General features: G+C 38.1%; 1 protein-coding gene across 3 annotated transcripts in view; it reads right to left on the reverse strand.

Moving 5' to 3' along the window:
• Nucleotides 1–8,806: 8,806 nt before the first annotated feature.
• NTRK2 (neurotrophic receptor tyrosine kinase 2) overlaps nucleotides 8,807–25,717 on the reverse strand; it is a 398,774-nt gene continuing 381,863 nt past the window's right edge. For all 3 annotated transcript variants that reach the window (XM_055135520.1, XM_055135455.1, XM_055135589.1), the window contains exons 17-18: nucleotides 15,301–15,459; nucleotides 8,807–14,473 (exon numbers count right to left, since the gene is read on the reverse strand). In XM_055135520.1, the coding sequence (XP_054991495.1) occupies nucleotides 14,288–14,473; nucleotides 15,301–15,459 (345 nt within the window). In that variant the 3' untranslated portion in view covers nucleotides 8,807–14,287. The remainder of the gene's footprint in view (nucleotides 14,474–15,300; nucleotides 15,460–25,717) is intronic.

Genomic DNA, 25,717 nt, shown 5'->3' on the forward strand with positions numbered 1-25,717 from the left:
CAGTAATAGACTACTAACATTTATCCAAAGTATATGAAAATAGGGGTTTGAGAGAGTACAATGGGAAGACGCTTCCCTTGCATGTTGGTAACTCAGGTTTTATCCCCAGGACCCCATATAGTATCTTGAGCACTGCAGTACTGAAAACTGACTTCAGATCTGAGTGATCACTCACCTGAACATTACTGGTTGTGGCCCAAATGCAAAAAAGCAAAAAAAATATATTAAATTACTAATTAGGAGGATATTTCTCCAAGTGTTCAAAGGGGAATTATTCACAATGACAAACACATCAAATCAACCTAAATTCTCATTGACAGACAACAGAGAAGCTCTCATGTACTTAACAAAATTCTATACTTTCATTTAAAAATATGTAATTGTGCAATGGAATACTATGCAGCTGTTAGAAGAGATGAAGTCACGAAATTTGCTTATAAATGGATAGACACGAAGAGTATCATGCTAAGTGAAATGAGTCAGAAAGAGTGGTACAGACATAGAAGGACTGCACTCATTTTTGGAGTATAAAATAACATCACATGAGGCTGAAACCCAAGGACAGTAGAAACAAGGGCCAGGAGGATTGCCCCATAGCTGGAAGACTGTTTCATTAGTGGAGGGGCAGAGGCAGATGGAATAGAGTAGGGATCACTAAGAAAATGATGGCTGGAGGAACCAGTTGGGATGGGAGATAGATACATGCTGAAAGTAGATAATTGACCAAACATGATGACCTCTCAATGTCTGTGTTGCAAGCCATAATGCCCAAAAGTAGAGAAAGACTATGGGGAATATTGTCTGCCATGGAGGCAAGGGGAGGGTGAGAAAAAGTGGGGTATACCTAGGATATTGGTGGTGGGGAATGTGCACTAGTGGAGGGATGGGTGTTTGATCATTGTGAGATTGTAACCCAAACATGAAAGCTTGTAAATTTCTCACAGTGATTCAATAAAATTAAATAAATAATAAAAATATGTAATTGTGACATTTGAGACAAAATAATGGAATTTGATTGATTATACTAATGGAAATAATAAAGTTAATGACAATGGGTGAGTAGCTTCATTCTTTTTTTTAAATTTATTTTATTGAATCACCATGTGGAAAGTTACAAAGTTCTCAGGCTTATGTCTCAGTTATACAATGCTCAAACACCCGTCCTTTCACCAGTGCCCATATTCCACCACCAAAAAAAAAACCCAGTATACATCCCACCCCCCCCCACCCCCCAAACACCCCCACTGCATAACTGATAAATTTCACTTCCTTTTCTCTTTACCTTGATTACATTCCATATTTCAACACAAAACTCACTATTGTTGTTGGAGTTTCAACACAGAACTCACTATTCTTGTTGGAATTTATCCCCCAAGAATATGGCCCTATTGACAGGGAAATATTTGATAATTAGTTTTCCACTGATGAGAATGAGGAGATAAAAAGTCGCGCAGCCGCTACTTTTTAAAAGGCTGCGCGGATTACAATTATTGTATTTTAGTAATTAAGTCTAGGAGATTTAAGTTGGAAATTGAATAATTTCCCTTTCTGGAGCAGCATGGAGCAAAAGCTTAGTTCATAGTCTGGATACACGGTTGCAAGCACTCGCTGGAGCTCCGCCATTCGACCCTGGTGGCCATGCCTTTGCACAGCCACTTGGCTGCTGAACGAGCAGGATCCAGAGCCAGCTATATGACTTGGGGTTCCAGCGAGTGCTTGCAACCATGTATCCAGACTGTGAACTAAGCTTTTGCCCCACGATGGCTAATAGAGGAAATATACTTCTTCCTTGGTTTTTCTTCCCTCCGGGAGGAGGAGGTGTGGTGTCCACCATTTTATGGGACTTTTGAGCAGGTATGAACTTGGTGGCACAGGAAAAAAAATGTGCTTTGAACTTGAAACAGCGGGATGCCTGGGCAGTCTTGGGCCGGGGCTGGTGCCGGCTCGAGCTCCCCTAAGATTCGACCCGGGTGGCCATGCCTTTGCACAGAGCCAGCTATATGACTTGGGGTTCTAGCTTCATTCTTATGTGAATTACAAATAACTGTAGTAAACAGACTGGCAAGAAATAAAACTCACTCTTAATCTCAGTGAAAACTATAATAATTCTGGGAGAGAAAGAAAGTCATTTTGATGGGTGGATAGCACTGAAGCGTTAGGGTGGGTACATAAAGCTGATACAAGTACAGAGATATTAAGCTACATTCCTGAAATTTAATATTTTTGAGAATCAATGATGGCAATAAAAGGATTAAATAAAAATAAATAACATAGTCTCCCGGAGAGCCTGGCAAGCTACTGAGAGTACCCCTCCTGCATGGCAGAGCCTGGCAAACTACCTGTGGTGTATTCGATATGCCAAAAACAGTAACAAGTCTCGCAATGGAGACATTACTGGTGCCCACTCAAGCAAATCGATGAACAATGGGATGACAGTGCTACAGTGCTACAGTGCAACACATTCAATAAATTACAATATTGTGTTCCATGCAAACATAAGGTAGTCTTACCATGCTCTGGAAGAAAACTCACTGGGGCATGTCTTTCCAGTTCACTCACCCTTCACTACAGGGATGACACATAGTAATCTAGTGGGAATGAATTTAGACCCTTAAAGATACTGCCCTGGGAGATAAATAACTTTTAAGTTGCCCCTTCTGCTCCCCTACAGTCATCAGAGGCTACAATTTGATATAAATATTGCATAATTTCAAATTTTGTTGTATCCTGCCAGTTTAGTTTTCATCATTGGCCAAGTAAAACAGCCTTGTGGTTGGTCTGTGTATTATAGCAAGCTAGCAGCTGTATCAGACTCCTCAGAATATATAGTTTGAGAATCACCAGCTGTTCTGGCATATAGGAGACCTGAAATACCAGTCTTTTAGATGGCCAGGGTTGATTGATTTATTACCTTATACACTGGGCCATAGAGCTTTGCAAGAAATATTTTCCAAGAGAACATGTACTCCATTGTTCACCCTCTTAGATTGGAATGATCTACATTCTAAATCTATTGTTCCTTTTATTATTCTTAAAAGTTTTAGGCTCTTGTCTATTGAATCCAATCTATGCTAAGTCAAGTCCAGCACCACTTGTTTTTATTTATGCAATTGAATTATTTGGCCAAATTTTATCATACCATGGAATAATATTTTCCCACTTTAAGTTTATATTAGAAAAAATAAAATTATTATTGATCCATGAAGTCAACAAATCCCTACTGCAGTAAAGAGACACATGTTCCATAATTGCTAAGATTGTATTGTGACCCTGAAAGATGTGGAATTATGTCAAATATATCCTTATTTCAAGGACATGAAGAAAGTGGCATTCCCCACACTTGAGTTGATAGTTAAAAACTCATTTCTACCAGTATAAGAGAAAAGGGTATAGTCCACAAGAATGCTGTTACACTGTCTGTGGCAAGCAATAAAGTATATACAGGGTAATAATATGTGCACTTAAATATTTCTGGATGTATACTAAAAGTGATTAGGTGTCATGACACTTCTAATTATATAGAGATGCCATATATATTTCTCATTCACATGAGAAGAGACTTTGCTATCTATTTTTTCTTTAAAATATTATTATCAAAGCCTGCTACTCAATGTAAGAGACATCAGAGACTGGGTTTGTGTGAAATAACTCATTCTGAAGATTGTGCATTTATCAGAATAGTAACAAAGCACCATTATTGCTAAATGAATCTGGCAACCCTGACTTCTGATGCCTTACCACAGTTTGAAGTAATGGGATTTGACCTCATTGGATCTGGTCCCTCCCTGCTATTTATCTAAATAGAGGTCAAACTGACTCTCAGTATGACATCATTGTATCTGTGTCTGAGAATGACTTTCATGCTGAATGAGTGGGGAGGGAGGTTCTTGGCCTACATAGCAAATATGTAACCTTAATACAGCCTTTCATATGGCTTTAATCATGGAAGTATACCAAAGAAATTAGCAAGAGTAATAGCTAATTTTGCTATAATAGCTTATAGCTTATTATAAGAGATATGTCTAATATCTCCCCAAGTTTTAGAGCTCCACTATAAGGAAACTCCATCTGTCTGCAGACTCTTCCTCCACAAAATTAATGCCTGGGCAATTGAATTTTAGAATGTTGAGTAGCACTGATGGATCTCTATGGTAATTCACACTTGATTTTGGGCTTTGGCTCAATGGCCACATCCTTACCTTGCCCTTAATGACCAAAGCCCACAAATCCCAGATTTAACTTCCAAGAAACTCTCACATCTCTTCAAGTCTTCGCACTGATGACCTTGTTGCTAAATGTTGGACTATTAAACAACTCTTTGTCAATACTTAATAGCCATAATGCCCAGATTTAAATACAAGTCACATGGTCAAGCAATACCTCAATGAAAGGCTTCACTAAGCCAATCAGACACCTATATTTTTGCCAGGTGAATTTTTCCATCGCTTTGAGAACTGAATAAACTAAATAATTACCTCCCTGGTAATTCACGTTGATTGAAGAGTTGGTTATTTCTTAACTCTGATGTCTGAATTTTCTCATCTGTAAGCTAGATATAGTGATAGTACCTATCATCTAGAGTTGAAATAAGATTTGGGTGAGTTAACATATTGTAGCCAACTGAATTATTGCCTCCTAATAAGACAACTCACAGAGTTATCCCTGGATCTTGTGACTATGGCCTAAAATGGCAAGAAAGATAAGAATATTGAACAGAGAAATTCATTCTGATTACATATGGGCACCGCATTTAATCACACAGACCCTTCTAAGACAGACACATAGGTAAGGCTATACAAAGAAGCAGCAGGAGCAGCAGGAGCAGCAACATAACCACAGATTCAGAGTTAGAGTGATGCAGCCTCAATTAAAGTAAATCTGGAGTCATTAGAGCTTGAACCACATAAGGAACAGACTCTAGGATCTTGAAGGAGTAATTATCCTGCTGACACCTTAATTCCAGACTCCTATGCCCCAGAGCTGTGAGACAATGTATTTATATATATATATTTTTTTTTTCTGTGGGTCACATCTGGAGATGTTCAAGGGTTACTCGATTCATTAAAAATGCCTGATTTAACTTATTATAAAATAATTATGAAAAAACTTCAAAAGTACAGTTTTCATCTAAAAAATCTAGGGGTTATCAAGAATTAATAAGAAAGTAGGAAGGGAGCCAGTTGATGGAGAAGAGTGTCTTGTAAAATGTATTGAACTGTATATTCAACAGAGTAGAAACATCAAAAGGATTCTATGAGTGGCCTGATGACAATGAAAGTGCATGATGGCCATGAGACCTCACACAAGCAAAGAGAAAGGAGACAGTGAGTTTCTGAGACATCAGTTCATGGCTTAGAGAGGGGCAAAGGAGCTTAAAGGAGACAACACTGCTTCAGAGACAGTTAAAGCTGCTCACATTGCGAGGGTTGAGGAGGCAGGTATAGTGAGTGCAGTGAACTCTGGTTTTCTGATACACCTCCATACCCACAGCCTCACCAATCTCTACCTGCATAAGACCTAGACTGGAAACTGATTCAGTACCCGTAGTCTCCGAGAAAAGTAAAGAAGCAGGGATAGAAGCTTATACCAGCTTCCATGTACAAGTGCACACTATATTGGCCAGTAATTCAGGCAGAAGCTTCTAGCACTAGATGGTACAAGGTGTCTAAAAAGAGGATATTCCCCACCCACCGCCCCAAGCCAAAGCTTGGGACAGGTAGATTTGGAGACACTCTTAGTCCATACCCAAGCACGGAAGGAAGAGAGCACTGGGAACTGCAAAATCACACCCTAGAGCCCTCAGGACATAGTTGATCAAATACTAACATGCACAAGCCCCCACACTTGGTAGTCTGGAAGTTCCCCACAGCGTCCACCAGTTCCTTTAACCTCTCACAAGATGGCTTTAAAATAGCCTTGATAAAAATATTTAATGATTTAAAGTAAATGAACAGTCTCTTAATAAAGAAAGAGAAAGCATAAAGAGGAAATGAGAAACCTGCCATCAGAAGGGATAGCTCCTGTAGGTAAATTAAACTCATTTGAAAGCTTCAGAAAGCAGAGTGACATACAGAGAAATGAATCAGTGATCTTGATAAAAAATGAAAGGAGTCATCAATAAAAGAAGATGAGAAAAAAGCATCAAAAGAAATGAAAAGTATACAGATAATTATGGGATAAGTTTAAAGAGAGCATGTAAGATCAACAAAGAACTACTGGTTAAAGACACTATAACTATGAATTTTCCAGAGCTGAGAATTGCATGCACCCAGATTAAAGAAAGTCAATGAGTTCCAGCTAATATAAACCCAAATGGAAAAAACTCCAAGACACATTGTAATCAAAGTAACAAAAGATAAAGACAGAGATTTGTGAAAGAATAAAGATCTTTTAAGGAAATTACATACAAAGGGTCATCCATGAGATTCACATTAGACCTATCAAACACAACTTTTTAGTCCAGAAGAGAATGGTAGAAAAAGAAGATGAATAGAATAAATATCTCAGCAGGAATATTCAATTTTGCCAGATTATCATTTAAATTAAAAAGAATTGTACAAAATTTTTTGTACAACTCCTGGTCAAGCATCAACTTAAAAGGAATGATAAGAATAATTATCATGATTATAGTTTAAGTTAATAGGATTAAAATAGTGTTAAAGTTTTTAACAAATGAACTCTGTTAAAGGTCAAGATGATTTTCACAAACACTCATAACTTCTACAAAAAGAGGACAAATTCCTTCATCTCAATAATCATTAGTTATCAATGGGATGACTCATTAATCAAGAGACAGAGAATTACAGGATGCATTAGAAAATAGATCCAGGACAGGAATGATAGTATAAGCTGTAAGGCACTTGTGTTGATGCAGCCAACCTCATTTGATCCCCAGATCCATATATTTCCTCAGAACCATCAGAAACGATCCCTGATCGGGGCTGGAGCGATAGTACAGCGGGTAGGGCGTTTGCCTTGCACGCGGCCGACCCGGGTTCGATCCCCGGCATCCCATATGGTCCCCCAAGCACCGCCAGGAGTAATTCCTGAGTGCAAAGCCAGGAGTAACCCCTGAGCATTGCTGGGTGTGACCCAAAAAGCAAAAAAAAAAAAAAAAAAAAAAAAAAAAAGAAACGATCCCTGATCAAAGAGTCAATAGTACGCCCTGAGTGAGCAGCACCAGAGATGGCCCCCAAACTAAAAAGCAAACACAAAAATAAAACTAAAATTTGGACCTAATCTTGTACCATACACAAAAATTAACCCAGAATGTATTAGAGTCCTTGATATTAGAACTAATTACAAAATATATAGAGGAAAACATACTCAGGACTCTACATGATATTGCTAGAGAGGACAAACAAAAAGAAGCAAAAATAAACAAATGGGTCTAATATCAAGTTAAAAGGCTGCTGCACTGCAAAAAAAAAAAACAGCCTGCACATTGGAGAAAATATTTGTTTACTCATCAAACCTGACAAGGAGTAAACTAGCAAAACTCAGCAGCAAAAATAACCGCATCAAAAATGGGGAGAAGATCTGAACAGACATTTCCTCAAGATATACAGATGGCCAATAAGTATATGAAAAATTGTTCTGCATCACTATCATCAGGGAGATGAAAATTTCAAAACAACTATGAGATATTAATTTACACTGGTGATATTGGCACATGTAAAAGAACAAAGTAATATTGCATAGAATGTGGAGAAAAAGGAACCATCATTCCACAATTGGTGGGTATTTTGTATTATTTTACCTCTATATAAAATAGTATGGAGACTTTGCATGGTTTCTAAAAATAAGCTCTGAAAAATTAATAATTTTGGTTAAATCAAGAAATTTGTATCTACACTACTAAGAAGTGCATTCATCAGGCAAAATTTCAAAGGATATGTTTGAGGCCTCCACTGAGAAGGCTGTCCCAAGCAAGGGCTTTTTAAAGGCAAGTGCAGGAGGACAGACCAGGGAAGTCTGACTGTGACACACGCAAAGATAAAAATGTAGGGGCCTTGCTCTGGTGGGGAGAAAGAAACAGTCTAAATATCCTTTTAAGTGCTCCTTCAAATTTACAGGGTTAGAAATGAGAGATACCAGAAGCCAAGATATGTGTTACAGTTATTTCTGTTTCTCGGTCATCCCAATTTTCTCTGCTACCCTAACTCTAGGATGATGCCTGCACTTGTTTTTTTCCTTTTGGGCCACACCCAGTGATGCTCAGGGGTTATTCTTGGCTCTGCACTCAGGAATTAATCCTGGCAATGCTCGGGGGAGCATATGAAATGCTGGGAATCAAACCCAGTTTGGCCATATGCAAGGCAAACGTCCTACCCGCTGTGCTATCTCTCCAGCCCCGACGCCTGTATTTCTACTGATAGATGTCTTAGGTCATATCTTTTAAAAATCACCGTGAATATTTCTTATCATTTTCTTCTAACACCGCAATGACAAGGCACAAGAGCTGCTTAAATATAAAGTATTGGAAAGGAAAAATATAATTCAGTTCTTTATACACACTTTTTTTCACTTTTGAGGTGCCACCATGCTTAGTAACTGGCATATTTTTCAGTGTAGATGAAGTATGTAGAACATTGTAGGATGTTCTAGTGGACATCCATGTTCTAATTCTCCAATATATAAATTAAGTGTATCAGGGTACAGAGGATTTGCCAGAAACATGTACTGGAATCCACCTATTCTCATGACTTTCATCGAATGAAGGGATCTGCTGTGACTGTACAGAAAATAGACAGATACAGACCGGATTCAAACAATAGACACTTTAAAAATAATCACTCCAGGTCACTTTTAGTCTCTTTTGGGAAGATGTTATTTATTGTAAGACGTCATTTTTATTAAATACACTGTAGTACAAGAGACTCTCCATGTCAGGTTGAGAGAAGCTGGTCACATGATTTACAAATAAAACTGTTTTTGTTGTTGTGTTGTGTTGTTTGTTTGTTTGTTTAGCACTGATATTCTGGTGTCACTTTGAGATCAGCCAAGATGCAGAGGGTCTTAGTAAAGCAATGAACCTCAAAACATTGCAAAACAAGAACCAGTAAATATTAGCACACAGACATCACGTCAAAAGGAAAAGAAAGCAAATAAAAGAATAGAGATTTCCAAATACCAGGTCACAATTTAAGGGGCAATATATATCTTCAGAGAGATATTAAAATGTGTTATATGGCCTGGATATATACAAACCTCTCTATGAACAAAAGAAATGCAGTGTATCCACATCTCTAGGCAGATTTGTAAGTGATAAAGTATTATCAATGAATACAGGGAGCAATATTTCACCATTTGTTATTTGTTAAGGGGTTACATATTTAAGATCCACATTTAATTCAAATACCATGTATTTAAAACATTTCCAGCTGTTTTATACATTTTTAAAGAGTTAGTAAGATATACAAGCTGCAAGCTATAGGTTTTTATTTTTATTCCATTTATGTTTTCCATTTTTTCCAATTCAAATACATAACTACCAGCAGCTTATGCTATGTTTGCTCCAGTATGTTTAATGCTCGATCAGTCTTTACTCAGAATCATTTTTCTAATCACAAACCAAATAAATAAAACAAGTATGGACCTGGCCTAGAATGCATAGACTAAAAAACCAAAAAAATACATCCCCACATTTTCCCAGTTCATCTCCTGAGACATATGTTAAGATGACAAAATTGTTGCTTGGTTGCTATTGTGAAATTCACAGTGTTTTGCCTACAACACACACATATATGTACATACATATGGGTTTTTTTGCTTTGCTTTGTGTTTGGGATGAATGTAGCAAGAGATATATAAATAAATGCATAAATAAAAGTTAAAGGAAAGGGGGAAATCGAATAAACTAAGTGTATTCAAGGATGTTAATTTTAGCAGTAGTGAATCATTGCAGTTCTGACAACCAGAAAATAGTCCACAATGTGCTGTCATCTTTATCTGTAAAGCTCTCCCATCTCTAATTCTTTAAAATAGTATTTGACATTATAAACCTAGCATTTCATCACTCCAAAATTAAGCAATGTAAATAACCAGCTTTAATTGTCCATTCAACTATTGAACATTTGCTTCATTGGCCCAAATGAAATCTTCAGTAGCAGTTTTTAGGGTAAACTAAAACTAAATATTAAAAAAAATCTCAGATGAAAGGATAAAATGAGAACTGAGGATGTGTGTACTCAATAATTGATAATTTAATGTTCTAAGCATTATTGAAGGTCTAACATAGAAAAAACAGAAAGTCCACTCATGACCAGAGGCTGATGTTTTTGACTCTGAAAAGAACAGCATTTTATACTTAGATATGAGAATTCCCCCCTTACCTTGAGGTGGGGCATTGGACTTCTCACCATTGACAATCAAGACCCTGGTCCCCCAACATTCCAGATCTCTTTTGGAATGCATGTCTCTTCTAGAGACAAGGGGTCACAGTGGGAAAAGATGAACATAACACAAATGTGCAAAATGTTTTAAGAAAATATATTTCCCTTTCCTGGATATTTACATAAAGAGATCTAGTTCTGTCTGTATTCTCCTTTGCAAGGAGCTAGAGAAAGGACTCAGTATATGGGGATGGCTTTGATTCAGTGGTTTTGGGAAGTTCATTATTTTAAATATGTCTTCTGCCCAGGCAGTACTGCACAGAATTGGGAAGTGTAACATAGTCTAACCATGTGGAGAACTGAAACACTAACAGCAATATGGCATTAAAAGTTTTGGTTACTTAGCAGATTTTAACTTATTCATAGTTCACCCTACTTATAATTATTTATATTACTGTATGCCTCTAAATTTATACATAAGCACATAAACACACTAGGGATGTGTGTTAGTATATGTATAAATCAAGTTATATAACACCCAAATAAATAGATGAAAATACAAGTAGTGCTGATGTGAACATATATGCATACTATGAATTCTAATATAATTCTTTATAGCATAGTTCAAAATATTTTCTATATAATGCCTGATTATGACATTTATTCAGTGTATGAGGGCTCAGCTGAAGCTATGAGCATGATTATATGTCCCATTTCCTCAGCAGCTTGTCATCTCATGATATATTCCAACAGAATATATTACATTTTGTTCTAACTGTATATGATGTTCATTGAATTTCTTAGCTTGCTTGCTTTTCTGAACTGCTTACATATATATGTCAGAGACTCCAGCAGACAGAATCATAAACTTCAGAATCAGAATTCTTCCAATTAAGTCCCAGTGGTGCCAGAAGCTAGTGTAGAGATTTCTAGTATATGATTTAACTTCTTTTAGTCTCAACTTCCTCTCCTATGAAACAATGCAAATATTTTGCTAACTTGTGTGAAAAGTGTTTGGAAAATTATCAATTGATAAATGTCATGATGTCAGATTGTGATTGAACTAGAGATTTAGGTGGCTTAATATATTTCACAGCACGCTACTAATCACTATATTTTAGGATGAGGATACTCTTAAAAATGTGAAGAGCATTAGAAGAGAGGATGGTAGAGAAACAGTGATGAATATTTAACAATATATAGTGGATCATTCATCTAATTTGAAAGCAAACTGTCTTTCAATGCAAGACGTCTCTCAAACCAGCACATACTCTTGAGACAGCAGGGGGGAGGGATACTTAGCAACATAAATAGCTATAAAACTTTGCACTTGCATAGAACCTTTCATATCAAGAAATAAAAATTCCCTAGATGAGGCTTGTCAGAAAATAAAGAGAATTTTTTTTTTACTTTTTCTTTCTTCCAGAGGAAAACACAAATCTGAAATAGAATTCCGTGTTTCCACCTTCTCATTTATCTTAAACAAATTCCTGTTCTTAAAACTACTCAACCCTCCTTGAATTTTATCCCTAAGCTTATTATTTCCTTTATTCTCTGTTAAAATAAAACAAATAACTTGCAGCCTCTTCTCCCAGAGCAGCTGGCTGGTCATGCAAATGATAGACCTATGTATGTTTTCAGATCAGTGCAGATGGAATCAGGAAAAGTTTGTACAAATCTGCCCCTTTACTGCTTCAGATGCCACAGTGTTTTAACAGTACCACGGGCCCTTAAAAGGATATATATACAAGTATATATCCTGAAGATATGGCTTTCATTATATTATGTGTTTTCTGAAGGGGTTGTTTATTCTGCAAAGAGAACAAATCAACTCCTGTGTATCCCTAGACCAGCACAGAACTTGAGGGTGCTGTAAAGTTCACCTTGTCCAACCCCTTCACATGCTCACGTGTTACAGGATTTCCTTTTGCTTTCTGTTCACTGACTGCCCCCGCCCCCTTTTTTGAGAACAGCCTTTCACAACCTATAATGGAAAACAAGGTGTTCCAGCAATTAAAGGTGCAAGCAAAATCTAAATAAAGCAATCACATTTTTAGAAACATATGAAATAAATGCCTAGGATGAATAAAAATCACTCCTATTTCAATCCAGTCTTGTTTTAAAGATGTCATGTTAGCAAAATTGCCCTCACAGAGGGTAGCAAGTTTTCTTGAGGACCAGAAATATTTTTTCTTCCTTTATATAATTAAACAAATATCTCTAAATTTCTGCTTAAATTTACAATTTCTCTTTTGCCCCCCACCCCCCGACAATGGTCAAAACATATCTCCATAGCTTGGGTCAGGGCATTGTCTCTCATTGGCATGCTGTGACTGATTTTAAAAAAATAACAAACTTATTTTAATGGACTGAAGAAAATAAAACAGCATACTGACAATGGAGTATGTTGGATTGAAACCACTCTCCCAGACAGATCCAAGAGCAATGGCTTGGCGTGCATACACTGAACATCAAAGCATGTGATGTCCCAGGGGGAGAATTCTTTTCCCTCAGGCAGAGACTCTGCCCTTCCCACAGTTCTACAATAGGTTTGATGTATCTGAGGGCATCCCGGCTTCAGGGTTCATACACATAAAACCCATCACCACCATTAAACCCAGAGACATTTATACTTGGCTAATAAACTCCATTAGCTTCCCCTAATTCTATAAGTTATACCTTTTATGGATCTGCTCTAGCTATCAGGGGCACAACATCTGGAGTGGTAGTTTCTGCACACAAGGTATTAATCGACAAAGACCATGCACAATTTTGCTTGCACAGTAAAAAGGACAGGTGAGGCAGAGGGTAGGGTCAGAAGGAACTGCTACCTGAAAAGTTCACTCTAAGAGAAACTTGCCTTCAAATGGATAGCTAGTCCAATCTTTTCAAAGTCCTTGACTTTACCACCTGATCCTAAATGAACAAGAATCCATCTATTTTCAACTGAACTTGACAAAGGCTCAGTGGATAACCCTTGAGAAGCAAACCAGTGCCATCACCATGACCTACAAGGACAAGACCAGTGAGTCTGTGATGCGCCATCTTGTGTGTCACGGAAGCCATCTTTCTCTTGCTGTTCTCTAGGGCTTCTGCTCATGGGAAGAGAATAGTCCATGGCACAAAGTGCAACAGTCTTTGCTCCTCAGAAAAGTTCTCAGGGGGAAGTTCCAAGATACATTCCTCTCAGCTGACAGTTGCTGGGCTTTTCCCAAGTAGGGGCAAATAGCAGCTGATCCCAGTAATAGCAGTGATCCCTTGTAGAGTGTGGGTTACAATAAATCTTCTTTCTCTCTGACTTTAATCTCCCATAAAGGCTTCCCAGATTGAACACAAAGTTTTCCTTTTTCACAGACAGACTGAAGCCATAAAAAAAAACAGTAATAATAATAACAGTAATAATAATAAATAAGTAGAAGTGAATCCAAAGAAACTCTCTATGTCTGTACAGCAGAAGTGACAAAGTTTAAGTCAAATATTTGTTTCCCTTTTATTCATCCACATCAAAGGCAGGAATTCAACAAGGCATTGTTAGTTGTGGTGGGCAAACTGGAGAGTCTGCTGATATAACAAATTAGGTTTGTTAAGGCCTTTGTCTATGCAGAGTTTAGAGTAATGCAGAAGCCAGATTGGTTTTGAAAGAAAGGATAAAAATTGTGAAGCTGGGAAGACTTAAAAACAAAGTAAAAAGAACAGATAAAAGACAAAAATAGGGAGCAAACCAAGGGAGATGGAAAAGGAGAGAGAGAGAATGCCAAAAAGAAGTCCATACTGTGTCTACAATGAGAAGTCCACATTGCTTCCCTCTGAAAGCTTTGCTCTGCATCTCTGTGGTTAATACTGTCAGAGTGAAGAACAACAGGTTGGTGGCATCCAGTGGCAGTTACAAGATGTTCATCCTCTTGGCCATCTGAGTAGGTGCTTTGGGAAGGGTAGGTCTGGGAGAAAGGGCTCTAGCCTAGAATATCCAGGTAGACTGGAGATGCCTTGGCCAAGTTCTGCAGGAGGGTGTGAATACCCTTGATGTTCTTCCTCATGTGGGGCTCTCTCTGCCAGCACCCCAGCATCAACTCATAGACTTCTTGCGGGCATGTTCGAGGTCGTTGCAAGACTCGGCCCTGAGTAATGCATTCTATCACCTGGACAAGAAGGAGATCAAGATAGATTCAGAAAAGAGCAAAGTGAATGCAGAGAAATGAAAGGCAAACATAGTGCTACTCATAGCAAAGCCCACTCAATGTTGACTTTTGTTGGAAGAGAGAAACCAATGAAAGATATATAATAGTTTCTCCAATGGATATATAACCATCTTTCAATCCAGACTGAGTTCATAAAGCTGGTGAAAAATAATTTATTTTTATGAACAACTCTCAAATATGATTCTAGAATGTCAAAGTGTTTTAGTTTCAAAGGCCTGAGGTGGACGTTGAGTCACTTAGTGTGAGGGTGTTCAGTGACAAGGAAACCCCAGGGTATATAAATAATAAACATTTTGTATAACAGAATTGGCTAAAAGATATAGATGGACCTGCAGAAAATTAGCAAAAGCATTAGACTGGAAAAACAAAATATTTGAATTTTTGACAAGAAGTGAGTGAAATATGTTAAAGGGGGAAGAAACAGAAATCTTATTGGAATAAAAGTAGTCTAGATGGGTTTTAAGTGCACTGGGATGTCACATATGCTATTAATTTACTAGATAGGCAACACAAAGTGAATCTTCAGTCCCATTTCCAGATTTGTTGGTGAACACTAGTCTTTTCTTTTTCTAGTGCACTTTAATTTGGAGAGTGAATGCTCTTTAGTAACAACCTCGAGATGCACAGGCAGCCATGCCATGTGGGAAGTGTAGTGCCCAACAAAACCACATAAAATCGTAATATTTTGTCCTTATTTCCAGCCTTGGGACACATAATTCTTGATTCCAATCTTGAGAGGGGAAAGAGAGGCTTGGACTGCCGCACACCTCATTGTTCGATAGCTGGTACCAGGGTTGCTTGCCATATGTAAAGATCTCCCACAACACGACTCCCAGACTCCAGACATCACTTTCTGTGGTGAACTTCCTGTACATGATGCTCTCTGGAGGCATCCAGCGAATGGGCAGCATTGTGTGACCACCAACCTGGCAGAAAAACAACAAAGAGTTATTTATCGCTGCAAAATCAAGTCTCACCATGACGGAAAAAGGTATGAAAGTGAGAGGTGGGGGACAATTTTTAACTTTGTTTATAAGTAAGACAAACATCATTTCTTTATCACCTTAAGCAACAAAGGGCAAAGAACAGGAAGCATAGTTTTACCTGTTGCTTTCAGTGTTCTTCCTCTCAAAACTTGATATAACAGAAATGATGACTAGGCAGATAGTCATTTTGGATATAATACACATATGTACTTTCAGTATGAGGGCAACTCATAACATTAAAAAGATAACATTGAACAAAATAATAAGAGGGAGTCACAATCCAAATGACACCCCCCCAAGGAGGACTCCAAGAAAAAGCTCTGACTCCTTTGAAATGTCAGATCCTCACTGCTTTAGGATGTTCTACTTGTCTGACAACTGTGCAGCTTCCTTGCTTCAACACAGCAGTGTGAAGATAAAAATTTATTCCAATTTTAGATGAGTCAAGTGAAGTTCAAGTTACTATAAATGCAAAAAGACAAGACTGCCCAGCATTTTTAATAACAGAATTAGCTAAAAGACATATATGGACCTGAAGAAAGTAAGCAAAAGCATTAAACTAGGAAAATAACTTGAATTTCTGAATAGAGGTGAGTGAAATATGAAAAATATTAAAAGGATAAAATAAGTTACAAATTCAGTTGTCAAGAATTTAGAATACATGGGGCTGGAGCAATAGCACAGTGGGTAGGGCGTTTGCCTTGCACGCGGCCAACCCGGCTTTGATTCTCAGCATCCCATATGGTCCCCTGAGCACCGCCAGAAGTAACTCCTGAGTGCAAAGCCAGGAGTAACCCCTGTGCATCGCCGGGTATGACCCAAAAAGAAAAAAAAAGAATTTAGAATACCTAAGTGATGGGTAGAAAGAGGTAGGGAGGTAGGGATAAGGCAGACTAAGTGACATGAGGACAGTATCTTTGTAAGAGAGAAAGAAAATTAATTCTGTTGTCAGACTTGTACCATTCTGTATATTCACTAAAAATAAATTATGAGGGGTGCCTTGCGTAGTGGCTCTCTCTCCGCCGCCTGTGTTCGGTAGTCTTGGGCCACTTCCCCCACCCCAGGGAGGTCGATGGCCAAGGGAGAATGAAGGAGAGAAACAAGGGCTAGACAGTTTGTGTCAGTTGTAATTTATTCCAATCCCATCTCTATTCTCCTCTGATTCTCCTCCTGCTTCTTCCTCCCACCTCTCGATTCCCCAGCCCATTCTTATAGCTTAGTTAAATCCTCAAGTATGAGGGTTTGGGGCTTACATATAGTTGTGGTCACAATCAATAGGGGTAAAATCTTTCCTTCAGGGGATGCTTCTTCTAGGACAGATACTCATATAGCAGGACGACCCACCCAAGAGTGGAATCCCATGGGTGTGTTTCCCCTCTCCTTGTCCAGCAAACATATAGGCATTCATAATAATAATCATTTTCTATGGACAGAGTAAGGGATACATTAAGCTTATAGAATTGCTCTCCTGGGGTCATCTCAATCTCAGACTACAGTGCTCAGGCCAGATTAGTCTTTCCTATCCCCAGCAGGGTCCTAATTTTGTCATTATTTTTTGGGTCATGACAGCATTTGTCAATGACCATGCTCTCAACTTATAGTTGAGTATCATGGTGCTTTGGCCTGACCCATTTCGATGCCAGAGTAGCTCACAGCTTGCCCTGGGTCCATTCAGTCCCTCATCAGGACCCTACTTTGGGGATGCTAGGAACTAAGGGAAATTAAGGCATAAGTCAAGAAAGCAGATGCCTGGGAATGTAGAATGTTTGGAGACAATTTACTCCCAAGTTACAAAAGCATAATATTAACTGTATTCCTTTGTCCATACAAAAAGGACATTGCTTTAAAGTATAGTTTATTCAAAAGACAAAAGGTGAGGAGAAAGGCACTATCAACTTACAAAACAAGTTCAGTGTCCTAGAAGAATCTGACCTTAAAAATTAACAGAATTTGATTAGGGAAAAAGCTGATTAACTGGTTTGGGAAGAGAGCATAGAGAAGTGATTACAGATAGAGAAATGAATGGGAGTGACTCGGGGGCACTGTGATGGGTGTGACTCAATACACCTAAGTTTCCTGTTGCAAGGGAGAAAGGACAAACCAATGTTAGGCCTAAAATATTTAGAGCTATATTCCAACACCATTCCAGGTCTGTAGATTTTATTATCATGATTGGATTTTGGCAAAGCATCTCTCTGGGGGAGCTAAACCCACCTTTCACTAGCATTCCTAGTCAAAATGTTAAGCTTGATGCCACAGAGTAGATGAGTTTATTGGGTGGCAGAGTTTACTTGACCTCACCAAGAAATCACAGACCCTGAGTTCTTACACTATTGCAATATAGAGCTTTTGTTAGTTGTAATTCTTGATATTTGTTTATAACCCACTAAAGAAATAGGTTAACAATGCCTGAAAATGCTGCTTAGCTCTAGAGCCCAAAGACCAGGTTTTCATTGACATCTATTATGTTCAATGATTTCAAATGATAGTCTTAGTATCAGGGGGGAAAAGAGACCATAAAAGGAAGATGTTAATATTCCAGTGTATAACATTTGCCTTACATGTGACCAACCCAGGTTAAATAAAATTCACTAAATATCTCTGAATGCACAAAAATATCCTTGAATACACCCAAATATCACAAGCTAAGTAGAGACTAGTTTGCTTCTGTCAGCATTAGATTTCCTGGCATTTATCCTACCTGTCAAAAGAACGAATTTCTCTTCTGGGACTGCCAAGATGTTACTGAAGGTGATGCTTACACCCACCACCAGGGTTTTAAAACATAATATGTATGGTACAGGTACCGATGGTCAGAAAAGACATGTAAAACTTTACCACCCTATACATTTTGGGCTGCTATCAGTCCATGAATCAAGAATATTCTGGCATACAAGGAACTATCAACAGAGACTGCACTACACAACGGCATCAACAAGAGACATCGACACTGTGGTTGCAGGAGCTATATAGCACAGACTTAATTGGAAGTTTCTGCCCTGCACCAGGTTTTTAGTGAAAAAGATATTTTCATGGTAATATTAAAAATTAAACCTAATATGTAAATTGGTGAGAGGATTGAGGGATAAAAAGAGGACTCAAACATTCTGAACCAGCACAGTGTCTTCAAAATATTCTCCACTAGCTCCCTTAAAATGTTCTTTGGTACATTTGTCAAATACACACACACACACACACACACACACACACACACACACACACGCGTAATCTTCTTCACATCTTATAAATTTGTAAAGTGCAAAGCCTTACAGTTATTTCAGGAGTTTGGTAAAAAACATTTAATTTTAACTCAGTGAATTAAGCAAATCTGAATGTGGGAAATGAGGAGAGAGAAAACCACGTATCCACGTCACATAACCAAGAGCTATGCTGACATGTCTCAATCTAGCAGGAGTGCAGGCTCTCTCCCCCACCTCCTGCCCCAAGACTTCATAGCCACATGTAAGGGACATTCATCTCCTTATTCCACAGGGTGAAAAGGTACAAATTTCCAGCTATCAAAATAATATCGTGGGAGGATGATTTACTGCACATGACTAGAATTAATAATGTATTTCATATTAGAAAGTTGCTTAGGAGTAATTTCAGCAGAAGAAAAAAAATGTGCAACTATGCTTAGTGAAGTATGTTATGGGAATTTGGGGGGTTGATTATTTCACAATGTACAAATAGTAAATTATTGACCGCCTGAAATTAATGTTACATTCCAATTTGCATACATGCTGACTAATGGTCAAGCTATCAGTTTAAACCTCAATTTAAAAGTACCCTGTATGTGCAAGTCCTTGAGTTTGATCTCCTGAAACCACAGGGACTGCACTACCCACCTCCCAGCCCACCACTCCTAGCGCTGTAATGCGGCCCTGGTCACGCAGACAGAAGTTGTGCAATTGCTTGATGAATATTAATGGACTAAATGCTTCCAAGGTGCTGTTTTCTTCTCTGTAAGTCTCACTATCTTACTTCCTCAGTGGGAAACAGTTGTTCCTAAAATTTCCAGAAAAGTCAATACAGAAAAGCCCCCCTGGGTTCCTCTCAGCAATGACAAGTGCATCAGTATTCCAAGGAAGAAGAGCAATACCTACTGCGTTGGGGTCTGTCTTACTTTGCTAAAGACAAAGCTCGTTTTCTTTAGAGGAGACAAAAAAAAATAAAATCAAATTTTGATTTACATGTTTTTCCATCTGATCATTTATTTTATCCTTTCAGTCTCCCTGGGACAAATTTTTCACTTGAATTCTTTCAAGATTTCCTTCTGGGATTTCACACATACTGTTATAAATAATGCTGTCCTTGTTCTGATAGCAAATGGGCAAGTGGTGGGAGAATCTAATCAAAGTTCAGACTAGGTTCACAAATTTGCAAAACCTGATTAGAACATTTCTGAGCTTTTTTTTTTCCTCATATTCTTTTAAGGATTTTGGAGAATTGTTGCAAAAATAGTCCTATCAAAAAAACTCAAGTCACCATTGTTTCAAACTACACATTCCAGTCAATGACTAGATGGTTGGGGAGCCTTATAAAATCACATACTGTGCAGCAGCAAACACAATGAAACATTTGTTTCATATTGTGCTACTTGACAACTGCCCTCACATCCTTGCTTAAATATTTGTGAGTTAAAATGTCATCCTAGGTATGATGCTGGGAGTCAGAACTGTTACTTTGTCTGCATAGCACTTACTGAAAGAGGCTCCCCAGTGATCAAGTTAGATCAAGTTAGGTCATTTTCCTCATGTATAGCACTAGGTTCAACTCTTGAAAGAAGGAAAATCCAATTAGCTGAGGTTTTCACTTGGACTTGGTGATTTTTAGTTTCCTCAATTCAAAAGAGTAGGTATGTAATCACCCACCACCAATTAATAGCACACTCATCTATCAAGCCCCACTCAGTTATCTCACTTGAACTCAATAGTTACCTTCTAGGGTAGACACTGTCTTATCTTCATATTACAAATAATGTTCCAAGAGTTTAAGATAGTTAAGTCACTTTCCTAAAGCCACACACTCTCTATATTTCTGGTTTCTGTAGCTTATAGAACATGTCCTGTGTTTAGCCACAAGTCTATTTATTCTTCCTCACCAAACCTACAAATGCTGTTTGATAATCTTTATCTCTTTCTTTCTCATCTATTTTCCAAAGGAGTCCTAAAGGAAAGTGCAAGTTCTCCCATTCCAAAGAATTCTATGCTATAGCTTAGTGAAGCTTGAGTGCATTGGGAAGTCCAGGTCCCTTAGCACAGCTCTGGTAACAATATAGACACTCTCATTTGGCTAACAGAGAGATTGTCTCAAGAATAACTCTTATTAATCAGTTATGATTGTAAGGGCATTAAAGTGGGTATTTGGTAAACATGCCATATCTTTAAGTGGGTTTCTTGTGAATGCTGCTATTTGAGGAGAAAGTCTCAATGTGTTTTCTCAAAGAGATCAGTATTCACTATCTTTCTACTTCCTCTTTTTACAAGTTTTTTTTTTTTTTTTTTGCGGGGGAGAGTCACGCCCTCAAAAAAAAGGGCTAACTACTGGCTCTGTATTCAGGTATCACTCCTGGCAGGCCCCGAGGGCCATTTTGGATGCTGTTAATTGAACCCTGATCAAACGTGTGCAAACATCCAGCCCATTGCATTACCTCTTCAACCTTCCTGGTTATCTTTTTAAAATAAATGATTTTATTTTTAGAAATGGTAAACACAAGCATTTTTTTTTTTTTGCTTTTTGGGTCACACCCAGCAATGCTCAGGGGTTACTCCTGGCTTTGCACTCAGGAATTACTCCTGGTGGTGCTTGGGGGACCATATGGGATGCCGAGGATCGAACCCAGGTCGGCCGCGTGCAAGGCAAACGCCCTACCCGCTGTGCTATCGCTCCAGCCCCAACACAAGCATTTTTATGACATCTCATGATGATATGTATGATGATTTGGCTAAAAAACAAAAAAAAATGTTTTCTAATTAAGATAACGTATTTATATACTCTCTAAATCTTTTGGCTTGAAAGGTATTTAAGACATTGCATTCTGGAGACAATACCAAAACATCCTTGCTGAAAATGACTTCCATTAGAAAGAAATGATTTTATTATTTTTAAATTAAAATATATACCTTTAACCATATTGAATATGATATTCATTTCTTATCCCCAAAATTGTCTTTAGGAACATCTTTGGTCACTGCATTATAATTGTAAAAATTTCCCCATGCTTAAACAATGGTTTCTTTTTCCACATTGAAAATAGAATAAAGAATTTGTAGACAAAGTATAAATACGAATTAGTGACCAGATGTATTGAAAACAGTTCTCTATCACAGCACTGCTTATGCAGATATCGATAATCTTTCTCATTTTTTACAAATAAACAAAGCATTTTAACCTCTAGTACAAGTTAATGAGGTATGCATTTCCCAGGAGTATGGAGAGGTGACAAGCTTATTAATGATTGTTCTGTAGGGTTTGACATAGAACACATGTACTTTTTCTTTGCTCTCTCAGCATCTTTTTATCTTCTACTATATTTATCTTTTTCATTGTTATTCCCTCTTAGACCATTCCTAATTCCCTTTCTTTAGTAGGGTCCTCATATCTCACTGTTGAGTCCCACTTCAAATGTCAGTGCTGCATTTAGGATTGATCGATTCATTTCTTCTTTCTGTAAATGACCATGCTTGTGGCCATCACAGCAGGGTCTCCACCCATGCTAAAATCTGGTCTCCTTTCATTATGAGTGGCACAATAATGAGTTAGAACTTTTCTATACACCCAAAACAAAGGCCTATTGGCTTTGAAATCACCGTTGATTTAAAGGTGTGTAATGTTAATTTGGCACCTCCTAAAACCAGCTCCCAAAGGCCAATGATGCTTGGGAGGCTATGTTCAGTTTTTAGTATTTACTAAAGAATTGCTACATATTTGGGAAGTCAAGCAGTTTATTCCCTTAGAAACATTCAGGTCAAAGGGGAAGCCCCATTAAGAGTTGATTAGCTGTCAAAGAGGCTTCTGGCTTCATTAAACTTTAAAATGGCTCCCAGATCACACCCTACATGCAATTGCTTTATTTCATTAGTGTCTCTGATCAGTTCCTCAAAAATTCATGAAAGCTGTAAATTTTAAGAAATAGCTAGGCTTTATCAATTATACATCACTTCTATAATACGAAGTTTAAAAAAGGAGAAACAATTTACAGAATATACTCCTTGGAGAACATTGAATCACTGTAGTCAGACTGTGAGCACTTTATAGCCTCATCCCGGAAACCAGAATTCTGCTATTAGAAAGAGTGATGAGGTGCTTAAAGAAACCAGGGGTATGTGGCTACTGGACCTGAGTAATACTTTTCAAGAAGATATTCAGACCTCTCTGGCTGGCTTGGAGGGAGCACAGCTCAGAGGTGCTCTGGGACAGCCTGAGCATCCTCTCTTTAATACTACAATTGATTACTACTATGACCAGTAAGAAGTGGTCTAGCATTAGGCTGTGAGGACACGCCTGGCTTAATTTCCTAATTAAAATGCCTGAAACACAGGTAGTCCCTACTAACATTCAGCTCTCCCCAGAATATTCTATCTTCTTCACTGTCTTTCTAATTCTGCTACTCAATTCCTATTACTGGCCCAATTACTCGCTTAACAGGAGTTGTTTAAATTTTATTTTTTACACATTTTACACACTTCTCATGATATGCTCAGATAATTTTATATACAATTCTCTCCCTTCCTGGGAGTGGCTACATATAACCTGCTCAGCCAATTCCTCGAATTGGCAAATCTGTGGAAAGCAGAAACTTCCTGTTTTAGCAGTACAGCAGTACAGAGACAAGCAACAAGACTCCCCGAGAGCATGCTAAGGACCTCTCTCTCTCTCTCTCTCTCTCTCTCTCTCTCTCTCTCTCTCTCTCTCTCTCTCTCTCTCCCCACTCCTGCCATGTGTTTCTGTGTGTGTTTGTTTTTCTGTTTGTCTGTCTGTCTCTCTTTCTCTCCCTCTGCATGTGTCTCTGTATATCTCTGTCTCTCTCTGTCTCTCTCTCTCTCTGCCTCCACTGAGTCAGCTCAGTGAGTGCACTCTTTCTCTAATAAATTGAAGTTGTTCTTATCTAAACAGTTTCACTCCCTTGGAAAATTATTTTACCAGTCCATGACTCAGACCCTGCAAGGCCCAGGTTCTGTACTTTTTTATGAGAGAGAAAAATTCCTGTTGGCATACTAGATATAACTTAAAGAACCAAAGAGCCTTAAAAATGTCTTAGAAATGATTATAGCATTACATAATTTTACTTTTGACTTTATCCAAGAACAAATAATTTTTAACCAATCACAAAAATGAAATTTGGGGCAGAGTCACTTGCATGGAGTTGGAGGGTCACTAATGTACACCACAAGCATTAACAATAATACTAGTATGAACAAATTACCTCAGTAAAATCCTTTTGGGGACGGATGCTTTGAAACAATACTTGGGACTCCCAGGGACTTCTCTGGCTGTTCTCAACCAACCCTGCCAGTAGTTCAACATGGAGGCCTGAAAGTGCAGCACGACTTAGGCCCTCCAGTGCTGGGAATTATCAGACCTCCTGATGGTACTCTGGAGCCTCAGAAACTGCACCAAAGGAAGCTAGGACTATTATTTGGTGCCAAGAATCAAACTGGGTTGAGCCACATGCCAGGCGTGCACCTTAACCCCTGTACTGTCTTGGGATCCCAATAATTAAATGTCAAACACACACAAACACACACACACACACATACACACACATACACACACACTTGATTCTAGAAGCAAGTATTCTTCACTTATAACATAATAGATAGTAATGATATGCTTTTCTACTTCCTCTCACTGCCTCTCCCTTCCCATTCCACTTTCTTTTGTCAATCTTGAAATTTTTATTATTTTATTATTTTCTAATGTTTATATTCAAAAGGATTTTTTGGTTTGCTTTGCATTTTCTTTTTGAGTCACACCTGGCGATGATCAGGGGTTACTCCTGGTGGTGCTTGGGAGACCATATGGGATGCCGGGGATCAAACCCTGGTCCGCCACGTGTAGGACAAACGCCCTACACACTGTACTATTGGCCATGCCCCTACAGAACTATTGACGGTTGAGTTTTAGGCATATAATATTTAAACACCAACCCCAATACCAATGTTTCTATACTCCAATCTCCCCACCTCCACTAACCCCTCACCTGCCATCTTGAAGGAAACGTTACAAAGTTCAGTGGTTGCAGCATAGACTTCATGATTTCAGTGCTATTTGGTGTATACTTTGGATATATAACTATAAACTCTCCCACATTATCAGTATAACAAAAGTCTTGACCCCTGTCCTCCATTACTTTCCTTTCTCAACCTCTTTCTTCCACCCTTGCTTTTCTGTCTTCTTTGCCCTTCTCTGTAAGCTCTGGGGTCATGTGTAACCTGAGATGTTCATCCAGTTATTCTGTATGACACAAATAAGTGAGATCAACTGTGTTTGTTTTTCTTTTTTGGGGTTATACACTCAAAATGATGCCTTCAAATTTCAACCAAGTTTCAGCAAATTGCATGATTTTACTGTATGTTGCAATTGTGCAGTATTTTATGCATATATGAAATATATACATATGTAATATATACCACACAAATATATATATGTATATATATTATATCTGCTATCTCTTTTTATCAACCTTGATAGGGAGTTTCCCAATTGGATCAATGGGAAAAATTGCTTGCCACACGATTGTTGAACTTATTATGGTTCATTAACAGAAACCTGTACAGTTCAAGTAGTAATGGCAGTTTGTTCCATCAAACTGCCATTGTTTTAGTGTTCAGTGTAACTGAGCTGTTTATAGACTCTGGAATATTATGATTTTAAGCCCAAGGGACCATCTGACTCTTTAGCATTAAACAACAAAATATAGCATCCTTCCTGGTGAAAAGTCTTCAGGGACCAATGTGTATTGAGTAAAGGAAATCATAAAAGAAAGAAAGCACTATGCCCACAGCATTGTCTATGCTAAGGTGATTGCATTGTGTTATTTCAGTGCCCATATTACGATGTAAAATTGTGTCTATGTAAATAGGCTGATATTCCAGTTAGCTTTTCAGAAAAGATACAAATTAATAAATTTCCAATACAGTAGGGAAGAAAAGCTTCTTGATATTGAAACAGCACTTTGCACACCAGCTGTGCC

The sequence above is a fragment of the Sorex araneus genome, chromosome 1, assembly GCF_027595985.1.
Source record: "Sorex araneus isolate mSorAra2 chromosome 1, mSorAra2.pri, whole genome shotgun sequence".
Classification (NCBI taxonomy): domain Eukaryota; kingdom Metazoa; phylum Chordata; class Mammalia; order Eulipotyphla; family Soricidae; genus Sorex; species Sorex araneus.